The 23,264-nt window shown below is 48.3% G+C and overlaps 1 protein-coding gene across 2 annotated transcripts; it reads right to left on the reverse strand.

Moving 5' to 3' along the window:
* Positions 1 to 902: 902 nt before the first annotated feature.
* On the reverse strand, positions 903 to 19,265 carry LOC149442391 (mitochondrial amidoxime-reducing component 1-like). Of its 2 annotated transcripts, none has more exons than XM_089656156.1 (2): positions 19,207 to 19,265; positions 903 to 6,966 (listed from the first exon to the last, which is right to left on the reverse strand). In XM_089656156.1, the coding sequence occupies exon 2, from the start codon at positions 6,916 to 6,918 to the stop codon at positions 5,899 to 5,901; it is 1,020 nt and encodes a 339-aa protein (XP_089512282.1). In that variant the 5' UTR covers positions 6,919 to 6,966; positions 19,207 to 19,265; the 3' UTR covers positions 903 to 5,898. The 2 variants fall into 2 exon arrangements, with proteins under 2 accessions (XP_089512282.1, XP_089512281.1); XM_089656155.1 differs by lacking the exon at positions 19,207 to 19,265 and adding an exon at positions 12,962 to 13,193.
* Between the last annotated feature and the right edge of the window lie 3,999 nt (positions 19,266 to 23,264).

Here is a 23,264-nt window from a genome sequence, read left to right on the forward strand (position 1 = left end):
GCACAGTAGAAGACTGGCAGTGAAGCCACAAGGCTTCACCGCCGGCTTCCCTTAGTAAAGATGGCAGCACCAGCACCCGACAACTGAGGAATTGGTGTGGGGTGAGAACACCGCAGGATGCCTGGACAGGCGAGTGCCCTACTAGTAAAAGTCAGCAGTCAGAGTATTTGTAGTTGCTGACTTAACTTTTTTTGGGGAGATGATGGGGGGGGTGGCAGAATTCCACTTTAACCTCTTGGCGCCGGCTGAACGCAAATGTGCGGCCTCCCGACGTCTGGGCCTAGACGCCAAGCGGCCGCACATTTGCGTTCTATTAAAAAAGAACATATGTGCTGAGAGCACGCGCCCTGCACGCTCCCAGCACACATGTCCAGTACTCACAGAAAGGTCCCGATCTCCTCTTTCGATTGGGACCTTTCCTGATCATGTGACCACCGTGACGGCGCGTCCCGGTGGTCACATGACGCTAAACCCCGTCCTGCCTCCCGGCTTCTGAAACCCTTAAAAGGCCGAGAGGTGCCGGCGCCAAGGGGTTAAAGGTCCAGTTTAACAATACCTATGGAGTGTCTACATGCTTTTAAGCCGGCCATACATGGGTCGATTTCTGAATGATTTTTCGTTCGAAAATCAGACCCAAGAATAAATGACCAATTTTCGCTCGGTTAGTGGGGCAATGGCACTGGCCGATTTACGTAGTTCCTCCCCAGTTTGTTTAATCGGGCATGTTGAAAAATCCATGAAAAATGACCGATTTTTTTAAATCATTGATGGCACCATCGGATTACAGAGCGAACAACGTTTATGATTTTCGAAAATTGGAATTCAAACCATGTATGGCCTGCTTTAGTATCTTTTTTCTAGTAACAGAAAAGGATTTTAAAGAAGTAAAAAACACAAAATCATTTCCAATTGTAGTGTTTTATTAGCCGCTAATGACACCATCAGACCCTACGAATGTAATCACAACAGTAATAAAATTACGTGATTGCAGCTCATTTATGTCGGTTAGTAGGATCAGACTAGATTGTTTATAACATCTAATCACAGATATTTTACAGAAAAGGTGTATTTTGTATTAAAAAAAAAAAAATCTAAGAATTTTTATGGCTGATTTAGCTATAGGTTTCCTTTATCTCTTCCACTTCTTCATTAGTGAGATTCTTGTTACAAACAGATCTACACTCACCGGCCTCTTTATTAGGCCCACCTGTTCAATGGCTTGGTAACACAAATTACTAATCAGCCAATCACATGGCAGCAACTCAATGCATTTAGGCATCTAGACGTAGTGAAGACAACTTGCTGAAGTTCAAACTGAGCATCAGAATGGGGAAGAAAGGGGATTTAAGTGGCTTGGAACGTGGCATGGTTATTGGAGCCAGATGGGCTGGTCTGAGTGTTTCGAAAACTGCTGATCTACTGGATTTTCATGCACAACCATCTCTAGGAATTACAGAGAATGGTCCGAAAAAGAGTTGTGTGGAGGAAAATGCCTTGTTGATGTCAGAGGAGAATGAGCAGACTGGTTCAAGATGATAAAAAGGCAACAGTAACTCAAATAACCACTCGTTACAACCAATGTATGCAGAATACCATCTTTGAACACACAACGTGTCAAACCGTGAAGCTGATGGGCTACAGCAGAATAAGAACACACCGGGTGCAAGTGTCCCCATCTTCTGATGGCTCCTTCCAGCAGGACAATGCACCATGTCACAAAGCTCAGATCATCTCCAACTTGTTTCTTGAACATGACAGTGAGCTCCCTGTACTCCAATGGCCTCCACAGTCACCAGATCTCCATCCAGTAGATCACCTTTGGGATGTGGTGGAACGGGAGATTGGCATCATGGATGTGCAGCCGACAAATCTGCAGCAACTGGGTGATGCTATCATGTCAATATGAACCAAAATCTCTGAGGAATGTTTACAACTCCTTGTGTAATCTATGTCATGAAGAATGAAGGCAGTTCTGAAAGCAAAAGGTGGTCCAACCCATTACTAGCAAGGTGGTCCTAATAAAGTGGCCGGTGAGTGTATACTCCAACAAAAAGGTTCAGTATATATATTATCTAGTTAAAGAGGGATACAGGAAACCAACTCGTGATTACATAGAGTACATCAGTATCTGTCCAAAACTAATATATCTGAGATGTAAACATATCCATAAAGTAGGACAGAAGATGCAAAGGATATGCCGGCATAGAAAAGAACAATTATAATAAGTATGTATGCAAAAAAATTTCAGGAGATTATCAAGACTAAGCAAATTTTTCTGAAGGTTCTACCCAACAGCAATGGTGGCATTTTTCTGAAGGTTCAACCCAACAGCAATGGTGGCATTTTTCTGAAGGTTCAACCCAACAGCAATGGTGGCATTTTTCTGAAGGTTCAACCCAACAACAATGGTAGCATTTTTCTGAAGGTTCTACCCAACAGCAATGGTGGCATTCTTCTGAAGGTTCTACCCAACAGCAATGGTGGCATTCTTCTGAAGGTTCTACCCAACAGCAATGGTGGCATTCTTCTGAAGGTTCAACCCAACAGTAATGGTGGCATTTTTCTGAAGGTTCAACCCAACAGCAATGGTGGCATTTTTCTGAAGGTTCAACCCAACAGCAATGGTGGCATTTTTCTGAAGGTTCAACCCAACATCAATGGTGGCATTTTTCTGAAGGTTGAACCCAACATCAACGGTGGCATTTTTCTGAAGGTTGAACCCAACATCAACGGTGGCATTTTTCTGAAGGTTGAACCCAACAGCAATGGTGGCATTTTAGACAGAATCACAGGCAAGTCATTAGAAGATAATTCACCGAGAAAGTGTTATTGGTAATAATGCAATCAGGGTAGGTTCACATATGTGCGGGTGGGGCCGCTGCGGATCCACACAAAACCCACCCGAACAGAGGAATGCGGACCCGCGGGCGGGTGCCATTAATTCTAATGGCACGCCGCCTGCACTGGAAATCGCAGCCGTACTGGGAACCGAGGTTTCCTTGCGGGCTGCATTTTCAGAAGTTGAGGGACTTCTTCCCTGAGTGTCCTGGGGCACGGGAGTCCATTCAAATGAATGGGCTCTCTTGCCCGCTCAAAACGCGTCCTGCAGGAACGCGGAGATGTGAACCGGGGGTCAGAAAATATAACCAAAAAGTTGATAAATGATTGAAACATATAAAGCGATCATTTGTTCACTTCACTTGCTTACAAAACTTTTTTTCCCAGAAGGTCAGCAATGGGGTCCTCAATAGTTCCCTCGGTACAGGTCAACTTTAAACCAAGCCTTAGGAATTTCAAACTAACTCCAGGTGAACAGTTCCTCACAGGCTCTGCTGCAAAACCAACAAGTGCTGGCCTGGCTCTTCTCACTCCAGCAAAAGGACATTGATCTCTGTACTATGGATAAAGCAACTTTTCCTTTTCAAATCTCCTGATCGGTAGCAAGGGTCACTTCTGACACTGAAAAGCACTTTTTCGGAGACTTCCAACATTTCTCCTCATCTCTTCCATTTGGCCTTTAGAAATCTCTACAGGGCTTTTTATAGGGCTGGGCTAAGGAATGAGCTCTTCCTGAAGAAGTCAAATCTGCCAGCAAGTTCAAAGACACATTACAAGTGAATAAATATTTATACAAGTACTTTTACAAACTTGATTTTTTTGCCCTTACATGAAGTTTTTTTAAATAAGTAACAGGGTCTTTTTTTTTTTTGACCAGCAGGCATCTTGTGGTGGCTTCTCATAGCCAGGGCTTTAAATTGTAAAATCTTAAAATGGCCAACCAACAGCATCACTAGACATTACCCAAGTGCAACCGGCATTTAGAGATTATTTTTGATTCATCATTTGAGATAAGAATTTAAACAGGAATATTCTAAAAACAAGGAGCAAATATTCATCAATGGGCAAGGATTTAAATGGAAAAAAACAAAAAGACCTACGTTGGTGCCATTCACACAAAATCTTGACAATTTTTGCTTTTGTAATATGGGGAAAAAGGTACAAATCTGGGAATTTATTTGCCACAGAAGTTAAGCAGAGAACATAGAATTAGCATGAAATCTTCCTCATTGAGCTTTGGGTCAACTTGACCCAATATGGGAAGACAATGCTTCAGGTCAGGGGCAGACTGACCATTTGAAAACTAGGGCACTGCCCGAGGGCCCTGGGTCAGTAGGTGGCCCCATGAGATGCCCCTGGTACCTTTTTCATAGGCTTTTTTGAGTTTGGGCAAGGACACAGGGGCTTTTACTGGCGGTTGGAAGAGCTCATTATTGGTTGCGGATTTTCCTACAACTGTGCAATGGTTCCTTTTTCTGTGCAGAGAGGAGAATAAAGCATTCACATAAGTCACTTTTTAACCACATGTACCGCCCTGCCCTAGGCTGGCTACATTTCATTTTTGGCTGTGCTGCACCCAGCTGAGCATCAATTTATTTTCTAGGTCTGGTCTCTCCAAGTCTGGTGGTTGATTGATCCTGTCTGCCTCTGGAAGAAGCTTCCAAAAATGGAGTAGGAGGGTTAGCCACTGGGTTATGAATATTTATCTGACATTAGCCTATCCTTGGAAGGCTGGACCAGAAGGTGTGGTTGGGGAGTAGGTAAATGTTTGGGAGGGTCTTATCAGAGGTATTTCTCTTAGAGCCTATCCCACTGGGAGGCAGCCATTGTTACTGAAGAGCTGTTGTCAGGTCTTAGCATGTGCTTGGTTGAGGGCCTTAGAGGAACCTGGACTTAAAGAAGCTTGCTGGTAGACACTGCTTGTCAAAGCTGGGCTAGAGTGGGGAACCCTTTCAGTGAAGAGTGTCATGGAGAAGCTGGTTGGGAGCGGTCTCTTGAAAAGTTGTGAGTAGGACCTTGCCTAGAACACCAGGGGTGCTTGTGCTTTGAGGGTTAGATGATAGAGGTAGCTACAAGTATTGCTTTTATAGAGTCTCATACTCTACCTCTAGCAATACTTAAGGCTGCTTCTGAAGGACATTGCTTGAGAATTTGTTCTCGGTTTTGGAGTATCCTGCACCCTCATCCCTCTATGCACCTGTGTTCAAGTACTGCAATAAGTCTTCAGACAGACACCCCTAGACCGAGCCTGAAGTTTTTCGGTATGCTCTGGAACTGGTACCTTGGGCCTTGCAGCCATTGAAGAGGTAAGGAGACTTGGGTTATTTCCAGCAACCCCTCCAGGGGTAAGCACGATGCACCATTCAGATTCGACATTATGGTAGAAAATGAGAGCTGTATGTGATCTACCATGTGGCTATAGGTTTGTAGACACCTTACCATCTAATCTATAGAAGTTTGTTGGCCATCCTATTCCAAAACCATGTGTGTTATTATAAAGTCCCACCCCATCCCCTTTGCAGATTTACGATCCTCCACTCTTCCGGAATGGCTTTCCACAAGATTTTAGAATGCATATGTGGCAATTTGTGCCCATTCAGCCACAAGAGCTTTTGCGAGGCCAGGTACTGATATTGGATCTAGCTCACAGCATTCAAATTCATCCCAAAGGTGCTCAATAGTGTTGAGGTCAGGGCTGTGTGAAGGCCACTTGAATTTCGCCAAACTCATCAAACCATGTCTTTAATGAGGGCCTTCCCCAAACTGTTGCCAAACGTTGAAGGCACACAATTGTCTTAACATGTCTTTGAATTCTGTAGTATTCGCAGTAACCTTTAATGGAAACATCTGAACTCAAATATTTAGGGAGGTGTCCACATACTTATGGCCATATTCTCTTAAATTTGAAATGAACTTGTGGCCTTGGTGGAGTATTGACCCCATTAATATATTTCATAAACAAAAGTTAGTTAAGCAAAAGTTAGTTTTCATCCATAAATGTATTAGATTTCAATTGATTTAGTTGCTAATTTATAGATTTTTCAGTGTAAGGAACGGACTTTAATCTTTGCGGACCTTGACATAGACTGGATCTCCCACTCTCAGTTTCCCGGTTTGCTCCACTCCGTAGTATTGCCCAAAAAGTGGAGAGTTCTTGTATAGATGGCTCAAAGAAGAATCGCTCTTTCGGAAGGTCCTCAACGTTTCCAGAGGCTCCTTCCGGCTCATGACTCCGGTATTCGGATCCACTGTGGTCAGGAGACAACGGCCACAGGCCATGACCCTCTTAAGCTCTGTGGTGCCCACTTTCACATCATTCCAGCCATCCTCAGCAAAAGCCTCACATCCAGACACCACAATGCAGGGCCTGAAATTTCCCAGAGTGACCGGATTCTCTAATCGCTTGTTCAGCTCCTCCAGGGACGTTTCAGAAAGGAGCATGACAGGGCCAGCATCTGAATAAGCAATGATGTCTTTGTCCCGAAATGGTTTTTCCTGCTCCCTTGCCTTTCGTGGTTTCATGACACCAGGCTCATAGTGCACCAAGCGGTATGGCTGGCTGCTTTGAAAATATGCGGTCAGCCACCGAGACACATCGTCTCCGCAATCTCGGCCTTGGATGTCAGTTCCGAAGACCCGGCAGTCCAACACCTTGTTGGTCTTCGGCTGAGAAAAGGGCACCATTATCTTCTCCATTCCAGGAGCATCAAGACAAAGAGAGTCTCCAAGCCTGTTAACATTGATCAGGACAATTCGAGGCTCCTGCCTGCCGGTCACCATGTGACCGTCCTCTGCCACCACCAGCCAGTGCCGATCTTCGAGCTCCCCATTTCTCAAACCAAGATCCAAGCATTCAGCCTCTTGAACCGAGACAGGACGGCATGACTTAATGGGGTATATGAGGAGCTGCGACACTGTGCCCACCTGAGACAGCTGCCAATGTGTTCTCCTCCACCACACCCAGGAGGCGATGGCGGTGATGCCCAGCCCAGCTGCGCAGAGCAGCGGTAAACGATGACGCGGAACGTCCTGCACAGCTCCAGAGACGCTTGAGACAAAGGAGTGAAGAAATCTTGACATTGTCGCAGATGTCTTCTGTGGACGGAGGTCACTGGTGCCGGTCAAACCCTAGAATGATAGAAATCGGGTCATGGACTGACGTAACAAAAAATATTTACTTAATGCTGAACAAAAGGAAAACCACTAAACAGGGGCAGACTGACAACTCATGGGGCCCCTGGGCAATAGGAGATCATGGGGCCCCTGTGTCCTTGTCCACACTCAAAGCACACCCAAAAAAGCCTATAAAAGGTATCAGGGGCATTTCATGGGGCCCCCTACTGACCCCGGGCCCTCGGGCAGTGCCCGAGTGCTCGAATGGTCAATCCACCCCTGTCAATAAATATAAAAGGAAATATAAAGTCATCTCTCAGCTAGACTGGCGTTTCAGCACCCAACACCGGATAGCCACAGTTGTAAGCTGAATGGTCTCCACTGCAGTTCAGCATTACAGCCTGGTCACTGGCCCACCTTCCAGGCTGCTGATTGGGCAGTAAAGTAGCCTCATTACACCAACTGAGTCATCACTCTGCTCCATCCTACTGTCAGGAAGCTCCCAGTGTTAGATTGACAGCACTGAGCAATGCTGTGGATGCCTGATTGGCCATCATCACTGCACCTCCATCACTGTAAAATATGGGATGTGAATGCTAGAACATATATTGATACTGCCTATTTGCAATCTTCATTACAACATACATCTTTAATGGGGGGCTCTGATGGGGACTCTGATGTAAGGGGGTGAGGACTCTGATGGGGACCCTGATGTAAAGGGGGGGGAACTCTGATAGGGACCCCGATGTAATAAAGGAGGGGACTCTGATGGGGACCCTGATTTAAGGGGGGGGGGGGACTCTTTTGGGGACCCTGATGTAATAAAGTAGAGGACTCTGATGGGGACCCGGATTTAAGGGGGGGAACCCCGATGTAAGGGAGGAGAGGACTCTGACGGGTACCAGGATGGATTGAATTAGGGTACCCTGATGGAGACGCCAATATAAAGGGGGCTCTGATGGGGACCCCAATGTAAGGGGTGGGGGAGGGGACTCTTATGGGGACCCTGATGTAAGGGAGAGGAGACCCTGATGTAAGGGGGAGGGGATCCCGATGGGGACCCTGATTTAAGGAGGGGAGGGGACCCCTATGTAAGGGGGGAAAGGGACCCTGATGTAAGGGGGAGGAGGGGACCCTGATGTAAGGGGGAGGAGGGGACCCCAATGTAAGGGGGAGGAGGGGACTCTGATGGGGACCCTGATGTAAGGAGGGGAGGGGACCCTGATGTAAGGGGGGGGGAAGGGACCCTGATGGGGACCCTGAAGGAAGGGGATTCCAAAGTAAGGTGAAGGGAACTCTGATGGGGACCCCGATGTAAGGGGAGACTCCTGTATGGGGGGGACTGATGATAGGGGGGTATTTTACTGAAGTTCTCTCTATTTTGTTATGAAACATACTCAGGGGCGGACTGACCATTTAGGCACTCTGGCACTGCCCGAGGGCCTGGGGTCAGTAGGGGGCCCCATGAGATGCCCCTGGTACCTTTCATAGGCTTTTTTGGGTGTGGTTTGAGTGTGGACGAGGGTACAGGGGCCCCTTGATTTCCTATTGCCCGGGGGCCCCATGAGTTGTCAGTCTGCCCCTGAACATACTATACGGATTCCAAAATGTATTAATTGATTTATGAACATTTTTTTTGCCCGCGATTATTTGTAAAACGTATGATGTGGCTTCTGTACTGAAAGACCCCGACGTTAGATCCACAGAGAATCCACAGGAAGGCAGAACCCCTAATCAAGAATGTTTGATTTTACTCCACCAGGGGAGAGATGTCCTTCCTGATCCCGAGGAGGCAATCCGGTGCGCCTGGACTCAGCAATCTCCGCTGTTATCACCTGTAAATGTTAATAGTTACCATTCGTGTTTTCAACAACTGAACCGGCCGGAGCCAATCCCACATTCTTCCCATAGGAGAGTGGCGGCAGAAACACGCAGCGCTCCATCCAGGCGGATAGATTTTTTGTTTGTGTGGTTTTTTTTTTTCTAGGAATAAACCTCGGCTGGAAGTTCATTCCAAACATCAACTACTCCTTCAGTAAAATAATACTTTCTGCGATTAGTTTTGAACTTTCCACCACTTAGTTTAGGGTCCTGTCCTCATTTTCTTGATTTTGGTTTCAAGTTGAAAATCCGGCCCCCCTGACCCTTATTCACCCCCTTGATGTATATAAAGGTGTGACGGGAGTCACTTTGGGTGGGGGGCCCATGGAACCCAGCTCACCCCTGTCTCAGCTCCCCATATCCCTCTTATGTGTAAGTCACCCTGTGCCTGTTAGGGGTACAGGGTGATCTGTCCTAATATTGGGGTGGGGGGTTATGGATGGTTTACTGCCATGTGGTTGTATCCCATTGTTCTGTTGTGTGTCTGGCTTGGGAGCAAACTATTATGGGATGTATGTGCTTATGTGTATTGGCTTGGTGGGGGGGGGTGTCTGCAGCAGCCCTCCCTCCTGATGGGACTGTCTGCTGGAGTCTCTCTTGTTACTAAATGTAGATTGCCCCTCCCTGTGTCATTATGCAGGGGGGGGGGGGTTGTTCCCTTGAATGTATATATCTTGTATCAGTGTTAAAATAAAGTAGTCTATTTCCTGGTTTTCCTTCAAGACCGGTGTCTGTGATCTGTGTTCGGATGGGGAAGCGGGAGTCTAACGGAAATACCCAAGTGCAGTCGGGGTCCGGTTCCATTGCAAAACATTTCAGCCATGTCTCCCCTTTCCTCCTGCCATTCTGCTAAACGTGGACTGGATTCACTAAATTGTATCCAGAATAATGAACAAAGTGCAAATAAACATTATTGCAGAGTAGAACAGGTGTACAGACCCGAGAACTCAGCACAGGGATGGTGGGAACCCCTCATAATGGGCACAGCGGGTGTACAGACCTGGGAACTCAGCACATGGATGGTGGGAACCCCTCATAATGGGCACAGCGGGTGTACAGACTCAGGAACTCAGCACAGGGATGGTGGGAACCCCTCATAATGGGCACAGCAGGGGTACAGACTCAGGAACTCAGCACAGGGATGGTGGGAACCCCTCATAATGGGCACAGCAGGGGTACAGACTCAGGAACTCAGCACAGGGATGGTGGGAACCCCTCATAATGGGCACAGCGGATGTACAGACCCGGGAACTCAGCACAGGGATGTCGGGAACCCCTCATAATGGACACAGCAGGTGTACAGACCCGGGAACCCAGCACAGGGATGTCGGGAACCCCTCATAATGGACACAGCAGGTGTACAGACCCGGGAACCCAGCACAGGGATGGTGGGAACCCCTCATAATGGGCACAGCGGGTGTACAGACCCGGGAATCCAGCACAGGGATGGCGGGAACCCCTCATAATGGGCACAGCGGGTGTACAGACCCGGGTACTCAGCACAGGGATGGTGGGAACCCCTCATAATGGGCACAGCGGGTGTACAGACCCGGGAACTCAGCATAGGGATGTCGGGAACCCCTCATAATGGACACAGCAGGTGTACAGACCCGGGAACCCAGCACAGGGATGGCGGGAACCCCTCATAATGGGCACAGCGGGCGTACAGACCCAGGAACTCAGCACAGGGATGGCGGGAACCCCTCATAACGGGCACAGCAGGCGTACAGACCCGGGAACTCAACACAGAGACGGCGGGAACCCCTCATAATGGGCACAGCAGGCGTACAGACCCGGGAACTCAGCACAGGGATGGTGGTACCCCTCATAATGGGTACAGCAGGCATACAGACTTGGGAACCCAGCACAGGGATGGTGGGAACCCCTCATAATGGGCACAGTGGGTGTACAGACCCAGGAACTCCGCACATGGATGGTGGGAACCCCTCATAATGGGCACAGCAGGTGCAGAGACCCAGGAACTCAGCACAGGGATGTTGGGAACCCCTCATAATGGGCACAACAGGGGTACAGACTCAGGAACTCAGCACAGGGATGGTGGGAACCCCTCATAATGGGCACAGCAGGCATACAGACCCAGGAATTCCGTACAGGGACGGTGGGAACCCCTCATAATGGACACAGCGGGTGTACAGACCCAGGAATTCCGCACAGGGACGGTGGGAACCCCTCATAATGGGCACAGCGGGTGTACAGACCCGGGAACTCAGCACAGGGATGGTGGGAACCCCTCATATTGGGCACAGCAGCTGTACAAACCCGGGAACTCAGCACAGGGATGGTGGGAACCCCTCATAATGGACACAGCAGGCGTACAGACCCGGGAACTCAATGATTCAGAAAAAATGAGGAAGGGTTGTAGCAGCGCAAACACTGCAAAGTCCTGGGAAATGGTAGTATGGGGTGATGGTGGTATTAGTGGCTACTGTATGAAGAGCGTAGGATTCCGTGTGGCACTGAGGGCAAGGCTTCCAAATAAGCTGTAGCAACTTCTGTAGATGAGAAAGGAGAGAAGCGCCTCTAAGTGCAATAAGTCTTTTAATTCAAGTCTAAAAGTAGAAACACTCACATGTGTGAAGTAATCATAAGCATAAATACCGTGATTAACAATAGTGAACGGTGGGGTGGTAACCCGGGTGAGGAGCCGTCATCTCTCTGCGATGTGGGGAGGTCAGCTCTCGGCTGGAACAGCGTGGTGGCTGGAGGGGGAACAGTGGTGAGGCCGGCCGGCGTGCACGTCCTCCCTCAAAGCCGGATGGAACGCACGCTGGAACGTAGCGGCGGCGTGGCCGTGATGACGTCAGATCCCAGGGTGCACTGCGACGCGTTTCGGAGCATGCACTGGCCGTGGAAGGCGGAAGTGCACTCCTTTTTCAAGCAGGGGGAAGTGGATGAACAGGGGTAAATATATAGGGAACGTGAGTCTAATTGATCAATTAACCAATTAACCAGTGATTGACCATTGCTGTCAGGTGAAATAGAATAAAATATAAATAATGAACAAAAGGTTATAAATAATAAACTAAAAATTGAAAAAAAAAAAAAAAAAAAAAAATTCGATAAAAAATTTGATTAAAAAAAAAAAAAAAAAAAAAAAATATTTATAAAGAAAGGGGGGGGGGAAGTATCTCAACACAGGGATGGTGGGAACCCCTCATAACGGGCACAGGGGGTGTACAGACCTGGGAACTCAGCACAGGGATGGTGGGAATCCCTCATAACGGGCACAGCGGGTGTACAGACCTGGGAACTCAGCACAGGGATGGTGGAAACCCCTCATAACGGGCACAGCGGGTGTACAGACCTGGGAACTCAGCACAGGGATGGTGGGAACCCCTCATAACGGGCACAGCGGGTGTACAGACCTGGAAACTCAGCACAGGGATGGTGGGAATCCCTCATAACGGGCACAGCGGGTGTACAGACCTGGAAACTCAGCACAGGGATGGTGGGAATCCCTCATAACGGGCACAGCGGGTGTACAGACCTGGGAACTCAGCACAGGGATGGTGGAAACCCCTCATAACGGGCACAGCGGGTGTACAGACCTGGGAACTCAGCACAGGGATGGTGGGAACCCCTCATAACGGGCACAGCGGGTGTACAGACCTGGAAACTCAGCACAGGGATGGTGGGAATCCCTCATAACGGGCACAGCGGGTGTACAGACCTGGAAACTCAGCACAGGGATGGTGGGAATCCCTCATAACGGGCACAGCGGGTGTACAGACCTGGGAACTCAGCACAGGGATGGTGGGAATCCCTCATAACGGGCACAGCGGGTGTACAGACTCGGGAACTCAGCACAGGGATGGTGGGAATCCCTCATAACGGGCACAGCGGGTGTACAGACCTGGAAACTCAGCACAGGGATGGTGGGAATCCCTCATAACGGGCACAGTGGGTGTGCATGGTGGGAATAGTGTGTGTACAGCAGAGAATATATGACAAATATAAAACCTGAGTTGCTGTAAACATTGGGATCCATCAGCAGAATGTGGGATTAGGGGCACAATGCATGCAGGAACTCCAGAGAAGAGTTTTGCTAATTTCAGTTCTGGACGGAGTGAGGATTCTTGGATTAGCGGAGAATAAAAAGAGATCTCACCGTCCTTCTGCAAAGCTGTGCGTGTCTGCAGGCCGGAGCTGATCCTCCTGCGTGGAATCCACAACGTTCTCCTTCCCAGGATGGGGCGGGAGGAGTCCTGAACTATTCACAGCTCCAGCAACAGGCAGGGGGGGGGGAGAGCAAAGTCCTCCATTCACAGAGCCGGCCTTGTGACGAGACTCACATGTGCCAAGTCTTCATTACTGCCGGCCTAACGAGGCCAATATCACCGTATTATCTTGTGTGATCACGGCGGGTTCCCTGCTATCTAAAGGCAAAAAACATGTAACCCAATTCCAAAAAAAATATATATATACAGTTGTGTTGAAAATAATAGCAGTCAGACATCACTAACCGGATCAATCACTGTTTTTGGTAGAAATGATATTTCTATATGGCAAATAATTTCCTAGCAGGTGTAGTAGAGTCATAGAAATCCAACAGACCCAACAGTCATGACATGCATGCTGCTGATTCTGTGTCATTGAATCACTCATTGAAAGGGGCGTGTTTAACATAATAGCCGTGTGGAGTTCTATTAGTGACGTCATTCATTCTTTGAAAATCAGGTGGCAATTATTGCCCTTATTTAAGGAAGGAAGGCAGCAAATGTTGGACATGCTGGTTACAGTGCATTTCTCTCTGAAATTCTGAGGAAAATGGGTCGTTCCAGACATTGTTCAGAAGAACAGCGTGCCTTAGTTAAAAAGTTGATTGGAGAGGGGAAAACATATAAAGAAGTGCAGAAAATGATCGGCTGCTCAGCTAAAATGATGGCAAATGCTTTAAAATGGCAACCAAAACCTGAAAGACGCGGAAGAAAGCGAAAAACTACCATTCGAATGGATAGAAGAATAGCCAACATGGGGCGGACTCAGCCAACAATCAGCTCCAGGAAGATGAAAGAAGGTGTGACGTTCCCTGTGAGGACTGTTACAATTAGAAAATAATCCAAGATCCTCCTGCGCTATGAAAATGGAAAGACTAAACCTATTCTATAGCTGCCAGCACTCAAAACTGATACCAAACAACAGTGTCAATAAATCATGAACAAACAGTGCAGCGCTCTAAGAGACTGTATCTACAGCTAGGTGATAATAAATCAATAAAATAAATATCATACAATAGTGCCAAAAAATAAAAAATGGTGCCAAACCATAACCTTGTAAATGGTGTGTACACAATTAATAATACTTAATCACACTCCAAATAACATCCAAGAAAGGAAATCTTAGCAGTGCTCACACAGTGCCACAAAAAATAAACATAAAATACATGTAATCAGAACAATGTCCTTTTCTGTGCAAAATGACATAAATCATGCGATGTGCAACAGTGGTATTGAATGCAAATTGTGACTGTGCCAAGCTCTTCCTCGTTAGTGGCTAAATTGCCTCCTCACCTCCTCCTACTGACCCCAAGGGGCCAACAGGCTTGCAGGATCACCCTGGATCCTTAATTGACCATGACCAGCAGCTTCCTTCCTTCCCTGGATCTCCTTAGAGGGGCTCCTAATGCCCCTATTCGATCAGGGCGGTCCTGAAGAGTAATAGCTCACAATCCAGTGAGCCACAAAAAGAGCCTCTAAGTGCAGTATTCAATTAACTTGATTTATTTCAGAGAGTAAAAAGTAGGTTTCACTCACATTACAGACAGTCTTCCCTCCTCACTGATGTGTGGGTGTACTGCATGTGGCTAGGACTTCTTGGGTGTAGCAAAATGGCGTCTCACGCCGGAAATGCGTCACCACGCACCGGAACTACGAACTCGCGTACCTACGCGTTACGTCACCGTCTACTCGTGACTTCATCTGGGTATCACACTACGAGTGCAGTTCCTCCCTTTATACTGGACCTAATATGATGGCTTGACTGGAGGCCCGCCTCCCATATATTCAACGGTGCCCGCGTTGAATACATGTGAAGCCAAGCTATCTGCAAGAAGTCCCCGCAAAGTCCCACTGTTGGGAAAAAGACGTGTGCTGAAGAGGTTACAATCTGCCAAAGAGCACATTGACTGGCCTAAAGAGAAATGACGCAACATTTTGTGGACTGATGAAAGTAAGATTGTTCTTTTTGGGTCTAGTGGGCGGAGACAGTTTGCCAGACGACCCCCAAACACTGAATTCAAGCCATGGTACACTGTGAAGACCGTGAAGCATGGTGGTGCAAGCATCATGATATGGGGATGTTTCTCATACTACGGTGTTGGGCCTATTTATCGCATACCAGGGATCATGGATCAGTTTGAATCCATCAGAATACTTGAAGAGGTCATGCTGCCTTATGCTGAAGAGGAAATGCCCTTGAAATGGGTGTTCCAACAAGACAACGACCCCAAACACACCAGTAAACGTGCAACATCTTGGTTCCACACCAACAAGATGGACGTTATGGAGTGGCCGGCCCAATCCCCGGATCTTCATCCAAAAGAAAACTTGTGGGGTGACATCAAAAATGCCGTTTCTGAGGCAAAACCAAGAAATAGAGAAGAACTGTGGAATGTGGTCCAATCATCCTGGGCTGGAATACCTGATCACAGGGGCCAGAAGTTGGGGGACTCCATGCAACACAGATGTACAGCAGTTCTCAGAAACAGTGCGACTACAACCAAATATTCATGAAGTCATTCAAAGGAAAGCAAAATCTTCAAACATTTCTCAGTTTATATAGTGAATGTTTGAGTTTGTAAAGAAGAATACAAACGCTGCGATTTTTTTGAACCGTCTAATATTCACTTTTCTTCCATTGTTTTAGAGGAACAACACAAATTTGATGTATTTTTCTTCATGTTGTGATTTGGAATAGAATGTGTCGTGTTCCCAATGCATTTGTGTGGATGGAAATAAAAGCTATTAGAAGGATTTTCAGCTTTATTCACTTTTTTCAACACACTGCTATTATTTTGAACACAACTGTAAATCCCCCGAATATTGGACACGTCACAGAATTAGTCATGCAACGTATCACAATCCACTATGGGGAACTGTGTCACGCTACAACATGCGTGTTGCCTTAGTATCTTGGGGTGACATTCACAATGAATAACACCACAGCATGGCAAATCTGAAATTTTTCCTCTTTTTTTGCATATTTGATCATTATTTGTATATTGACGCTTTACTTTTTTTAGGTTATTGTATCACTCAACCCTTCTCCTTGATTGTAAGCTCCCAGGATCAGGGCCCACTGTGTCCTCTTGTATTGTAACTGTAATGTCCGCCTTCATTTTGTAAAGTGCTGAGCAAACTGTTGGCGCCATATAAATCCTGTAAATTAATAAATAATAATAATTGCTGATCAAGAAAAGTTTTCCAGCATTTCCCTTCAACAGAAGTCAATGAAATGTTCAATTTCTGGCTACCAGGGACAGCCACACACCTATCGGAATTCAGCAGGGTGATCAGTGTATGGCCAGCTTAAGAGGATAGAAATGAGGGGGATAGGGGATGGGGAGAGATAGACAGAGGGAGAAAGCAAGGGAAAAAGTAGGGGGGAGGGTGTAGAGTTGTGATGGTCTGAACACCCCCCTGTCCGGTTCGCGGTCGAACATTCTAAGGAGAGTCGACTGCGAACTTCGAACCGTTCACTAAGCGGTAGCTTACTGCATCCACTTTGTGGTAAGATATCGGTCAGCTACTAAAATACCACGAATTATATTATGAAGTCACGCGGTATTTTAGTAGTGAAAATATTCTGTATTGTTTCAGCTGTCAGTGGGGATCGCGGCTGACAGCTGAATGTCAAAAGAATTACTAATAATTAAAAAAAATAAGCAAAAAAACAGCGTTCCCCATCCATACCAAACCCTTCGGGTCTGGTATAGATTTTGAGGGGAACCCCCCCACACCATAGCTTTTTTAAAAAATGGCGTGGGGGTCCCCCCAAAATCCATACCAGGCCCTTATCGGAGCATGCAGCCTGGCAGGTCAGGAAACCATACCAGGCCACATGCCCCCAACATGGGGGGGGGGGGTGCTCTGGGGCAGCCCATGTCCCCATGTTGATGGGGACAAGGTCCTCTTTCCCATAAACGTCGCCGGTGGTTGTGGGGGTCTGCAGGTGGGGGGCTTATTGGAATCTGGAAGCCCTCTTTAATAAGGGGGCCCCCAGATCCCAGCCCCACCATGTCAGTATGGGGTACATGGTATCACTACTCATTCACCCAAAAGAAAAAGTGTTGTGTAAAGAATGACAGTTGACAGTTTTTAGCCGCCAATCCGAAAAACCAAAACCAACACTCCGCTCTCAACGTTGGCTCCCGGCCGTCTGACAGCTGCGTTGACCTAACAGCTCTTAAATATCTAGGGGGCGGGGCCACCCAGTGATCTCAACTACGTGACACCGCCCCCTTGTGACGACATCGTGCAATGTGCACTGGGCTGTTGGCCCGCCATGTCCCATCATGCGCGGTCAGAGCCCAGTGCATTGTGGGACATGGCGGGCCAACAGCGTGCCATGTCGTGCTTACTGTTTGTGTTTGCCAAACACACGAATGGCCGATGTTTGAGTCAAACTTACTTTTGAATTGAACATTAAGCCCAAAATAAGTGTAGAGGTAATGACATTAAGAGGAGAGGGGGAGAGCGGAGGTGGGAGAGAAGCAGAATAGATAGAGGGAGATAGGGAAGAGGGGAATGAAAGAGAGCAAGTGGGAAAGGAGAGGAGAGTGAAGAAGTGAGAGATGAGTGAAGAGAGGAGAGGGGGAAGAGAAAGGGAGAAGAGAGATGAAGAGATAAGGGGAGAGAGAGGAGTGGGAGGTGATAGAGGAGGATAAGGACGGAGGGAGAGAGAAAGGCAAAGGGAGAAAGGAGAGGGAGAAAAGAAGGTGAAGGTGAGAGGAGGAGAGGTGAGTGGAGAGGAGAGGTGGATAGGTGAGGGGAAAGAGGAAGGAAGGAGAGATGAAAGGAGAAGGGGAGAGAGGAGGGGAGCAGTGATAGGAGATAGAGGAGGGTAAGGAAGGAGGGATAGAGAAAGAGAAGAGAAAAGAAGAGGTGAAGGTGAGAAGAGGAGAGGTGTGTGGAGAGGAGAGGTGGATAGGTGAGGGGAAAGAGGAAGAAAGGAGAGATGAAAGGAGAAGGGGAGAGGTGATAGGAGATAGAGAAGGAGGGTAAGGAAGGAGGGAGAGAGAAAGGGGAGAAGAGAAGAGGTGAAGGTGAGAAGAGGAGAGGTGAGAGATGAGTGGGGAGGGGAGAGGATAGGTGAGGGGAAAGAGGAAGGGAGGAGAGAGATGAAAGAAGGGGAGAAAGGAGTGGGAGGTGATAGAGAAGGATAAGGAAGGAGGGAGAGAGAGAGAGAAAGAGGCAAAGGGGAGAAAGGAGAGGGAGAAAAGGTGAAGGTGAGATGAGGAGAAACAGAGGAAGAGGAAAGGTGGGAAAGAAGAGGGAAGGGGGATAGAAGAGAGGTGGGATATGAGTGGGGAGAGAATAAAAGAGAGAGGCGTAGGACAAGACGGAAGGGGTGATAGAGGACAGTTAGTGGGGGGTGAGGAGGACAGGGGAGAATGTAGGAGAGAGAGAGAAATTGAGAAAGAAAGCAGGAGAGAAAGAAGAGGGATAGGTGAAAAGTGAGGGGGGAGAGAGGAGAGATAAGTGGGGAAATGGAAGAGAGAGGAGTAGGAAAGGTGGGAAGTTTGGGGGTGACAGACGAGGGTTACGGGGGAGAGATAAGAGGTGGGAGATGAGTGTAGAGAGGGGAGAAGAGCGGGACAAGAGAGGAGAGGTGACAGAGAACAGTTAGTGGGATAGGAGTGAGAGAAGGAGAAAGAGAGCAGGTGAGATAGAAGGGGGAAAAGTGATGAGTGGGGAGGGAGAGGTGAGAGATGAGTGGGGAGGGAGAGGACGGGAGAGAGGAGAGGTGATAGAGGAGGGTTAGGGGAGTGAGAAACAGAGGAAGAGGGCAGGTGAAAAAGAAGAGGGAAGGGTGGGAGTGAGGGGGAGAGACATGATTGGGGAGAGTGGAGCAAAGAGACGAAACAAGAAGGAGGGGGCACTGCCAGGGTCACCATATCAGGGGGAACAATAGTTTTTGGGCCAGGTTTCCCGTCATCCCCGGGTGCTCATCCCCTCTCACAGCAGCCATCCGAACAGATCAAGCAGTGCAGAGACAGGAAGGAAGGAAACAGAGGAAGACAGACATTTATTGATGATACACAGAGTCCACGCCATTAGCAGTATCTCCCCCCAATCACAGGACAGACATTGGTGGCCCATCCACCAGCAGACATCTGGACAGTCATATACTCACAGCAATAATCTTCGGTGGTCACCCAGCCTGTGAGGTTCTAGAACAGCCAGAGAACAATAATCAGGGAATATCCTCTGATAGAGGGACACATACGGGGCGCCATCTAGTGACCGGTGGCTGAAACCGACTACAAATACAATTTAACTCTTTTCTCACCAGGACAACAGATGTGGTCATTTAACCCCTCGCCTACCGGGCACTTATACCCCCTTCTTTACCAGGCCAATTCTCAGCTTTCAGCGCTGCCGCACTTTGATTGACAATTGCGCGGTCATGCAACACTGTACCCATATGAAATTTTTTATCACAAATAGAGCTTTCTTTGGTGGTATTGAATCCCCGCTGGGTGTTTTACTTTTTGCGCTATAAGCAAAAAAATTGCAAAAAATTTGAAAAAAAAAAGTTTCTTTGTTTCTATTATAAAATTTTGCAAACAGGTCATTTTTCTCCTTCACTGATGTACGTTGATAAGGCAGCACTGATGGGCACTGATAGGCAGCACTGATAGGCAGCACTAATGAGGTGGCACGGATAGGCGGCACTGATAGGCGACACTGATGATGGGTACTGATAGACAGCTTTGATAGGTGGCACTGACTGGCATCACTGCTGGGCACTGACTGGCGGCACTGCTGGGCACTCACTGGCACAACCGCTGGGCACTGACTGGTGCCACTGACTGGCAGCACTGCTGGGCTGCACTGATGGGCACAGGTGTGTGGCACTGGTGGGCACAGGTGGGTGGCACTGCTGGGCACAGGTAGGTGGCACTTCTGGGCACACTTGTGTGACACTGCTGGGTGGCACAGGTGGATGCACTGCTGGGCACAGGTGGGCGGAGTTAGTGGGCGCACTGCTGGGCACAGGTGGGCGGAACGTGTGGGTGGCATTGCTAGGCGCCGATCATCAGGGCACTGATCATCAGTGCCCTGATGATCGGTGCCGATCCCCGCTCTGACAACTGCCGATTCCCGGCAGTACTTTCCTCATGATCTGACAGCGTGAGGAAAGTGCAGCCGAGAACCGGCAATTGCATTTCCCGGCGTTCAGTGTGTCATTGGACACGGCTGATCACGTGGTAAAAGGCTGCTGTGATTGGCCTTTTACCACATCACGTGATCAGCTGTGTCCGTAGGACACAGCGATCATGGAGATCGCCGGATGCACGCCAGAGCGCGTTCTGGGAGGACGTCATATGACGCCCACCCAGAACTGGCCGGCCGCAGTGAATCAACCTTTTTTTTTTCTTTTCTTACAGGTTAGATGCTCGGATTGTGTTGTGGAGTAATTTTGATTTATATTTCTGTCACTTTCAGAAATAATACACTTATACTTTAAAGTGCCACTAAATTCATTTGTGGAATAAATGCTCTCCTTGCATACAAGATGGCGGATGCTTACCACCAGTGGTCTATTTGGGTTTCCTGCTGCCCTAGGCAACACAAAATCATCTGCCCCCACAGACACCAACCAACACCCCCCCCTCCCCCTCCCACGGAGAGAGCCTGACATTGATCAACAACGCCCCTGCCCCTCCACCTGGGAGGGCCTTCCACTACCCCCCAGCGATAGAGAGAAAGACACTCACTTTACAGCTCCGGACATCCCCGGGAACGGGAGTCGGGCTCTACATACACCATCAAGCAGCCCGCAGCTTCTCTCGGATCCCATCTGGCTCCCATGGTGTGCGTATCCCTTCTTTCATCCCCTCTTCTGGGGGGGGGGGTACCGCCCCCTAAAACAATGCCGCCTTAGGCAAGTGCCTTGTTTGCCTTGTGGTAAATACACCCAATACCACTCCTGACATCCATACTGGGGATCTCCACTCTGATAAGAGATCAACATTTCTGAGAGTGTCCACCCCCTGGTCCCCTACAACACTCAAAAGGTTCCTCCCTCCCATCCCCACACAGTTTTTCTTAAAATGATAGGTTCCATTTCCTATTCTTTTTTTTCTTGTTGTTTTGCAAACAAATGTATTTTGTGATCAAAGTTGTTTTTATGTTTTGTTACAGTAGTATTACTGTTAAAGGGCCCCAGACACATCTGTATATTGGCCAGAAGTAATCAGTTTTAAATGTACAACCCTGGCCAAAAGGTTTTGAGAACAGAACACAAAAATGTATTTTCCTGCCAGGAAACACGTGCAGTCATTTTATTATAGGTACTTATATAGTGCCATCAATTTATGCAGCGCCTTGCATGTGTGTGTATATATATATGTAGTACATTCATATCAGTCCCTGACCCTCAAGGGGCGTACAATCTAAGGTCCCTAACTCACATTCATACATACACATACTAGGGCCAGTTTAGACAGGAGCCAATTCACCTACCAGCATGTCTTTGGAGTGTGGGAGGAAACCGGAGTACCTGGAGGAAACCCACGCAGGCACAGGGAGAACATGCAAACTCCAAGCAGGTGTTGCCGTGGTTGGGATTTGAACCAGGGACCTGAGTACTGCCAGGTGGAAGTGCTAACCATTTAGCCACTGTGCTACCGTGTCAACATTGCTTTTCACAAAAAGGGATTCACAGGCGAGGATATTGCTGCTACTAAGATTGCACCTAAATCAATCATTTATGGGATCATCAGGAACTTCAAGTAAGGAGGTTCAGTTGTTGTGAAAAAGGCTTCAGGGTGCCCAAGAAAGTTCAGCAAGTGCCAGGGCCGTCTCCTAAAGTTGATTCAGCTGTGGGATTGGGGCACCACCAGTGTAGAGCTTGCTCAGGAATGGCAGCAGGCAGGCGTGAGTGCATCGGCACGCACAGTGAGAAGAAGACTTTTGGAGGGTGGCCTGGTGTCAAGAAGGGCAGCAAAGAAGGCACTTCTCTCCAGGAAAACCATCAGGGACTGACTGATGTTCTGCAAAAGCAGTGGCATCCCTAGGGGGGTGCGGGCCTCACCGGGTGACACCATCACAGGGGGTGCAGGATGCCAGCGCAGTGGCAGTTGCCCCACGCCCCGTTGTAGCGGTAAAATGAGTATCCCCTGAAGCAACTGCGTATGTTTTAGCCTGAAGAAGCCGATCGCCAGCTCTGTGCTAAAGTCGGAGATAGGCTTCTTCGGCCTTAAACCGGCACATGCGCAGTTGCTTCAGGGGATACATATCTTCAAGGGATACTCATTTTACTGCTACACAGGCACTGCTCCTTCCTCTTTGGAGGGGTGACACCACGTGCTACCGCTCTGGGTGACACTAACCCTAGGGACGCCACTGTGCAAAAGGTACAGGGACTGGACTGCTGAGGACTGGGGTAAAGTCATTTTCTCTGATGAATCCCCTTTCCGATTGTTTTGGGGACCCGGAAAAAACCCTGACTGGAGAAGAAAAGGTGAGCGCCACCATCGGTCCTGCGTCATGCCAACAGTAAAGCATCCTGAGACCATTCATGTGTGGGGCTGCTTCTCAGCCAAAGGAGTGGGCTCACCAAGGGAGAGGGCTCACCCACAATTTTGCCTGAGAACACAGCCATGAATAAAGAATGGTCCAAAAAAATCCTCCAAGAGCAACTTCTCCCAACCAATCCAAGAACAGTTTGGTGATGAACAATGCCTTTTCCAGCATGGTGGAGCACCTTGCCATAAACCAAAAGTGATAGCCAAGTGGCTTGGGGAACCAAACATCGACATTTTTGGGTCCTTTGCCAGGAAAACTCCCCAGACCTTAATCCCATTGAGAACTTGTGGTCAATCCTCAAGAGGCGGGTGAACAAAAAAACCCCACAAACTCCAAAAAACTGCCCGTTTCATGCCTAGCCTCATTTTCCTGTGTTGTAGTGCTGCACATTGGCTGTGCTTTACGGATCCTCTCTGTCCATTACAAGCCGACCAGTCAGGTCAGATTGACTGAAAATAATAGACTTGAACCACTTCCAGTCCGGACACTTTCCCCCCCTTCCAGTCCGGACACTTTCCCCCCCTTCCACTCTGGACGCTTTCACCCCCTTCCAGTCCGGACGCTTTCCCCCCTTCCAGTCCGGACGCTTTCACCCCCTTCCAGTCCGGACGCTTCCCCCCCCCCTTCCAGTCCGGACACTTTCCCCCCCTTCCAGTC

This window comes from Staurois parvus, unplaced genomic scaffold (genome assembly GCF_062004578.1).
Source record: "Staurois parvus isolate SC_StPar_1 unplaced genomic scaffold, SC_StPar_1.0 ptg000892l, whole genome shotgun sequence".
In the NCBI taxonomy this organism is placed as follows: Eukaryota; Metazoa; Chordata; class Amphibia; order Anura; family Ranidae; genus Staurois; species Staurois parvus.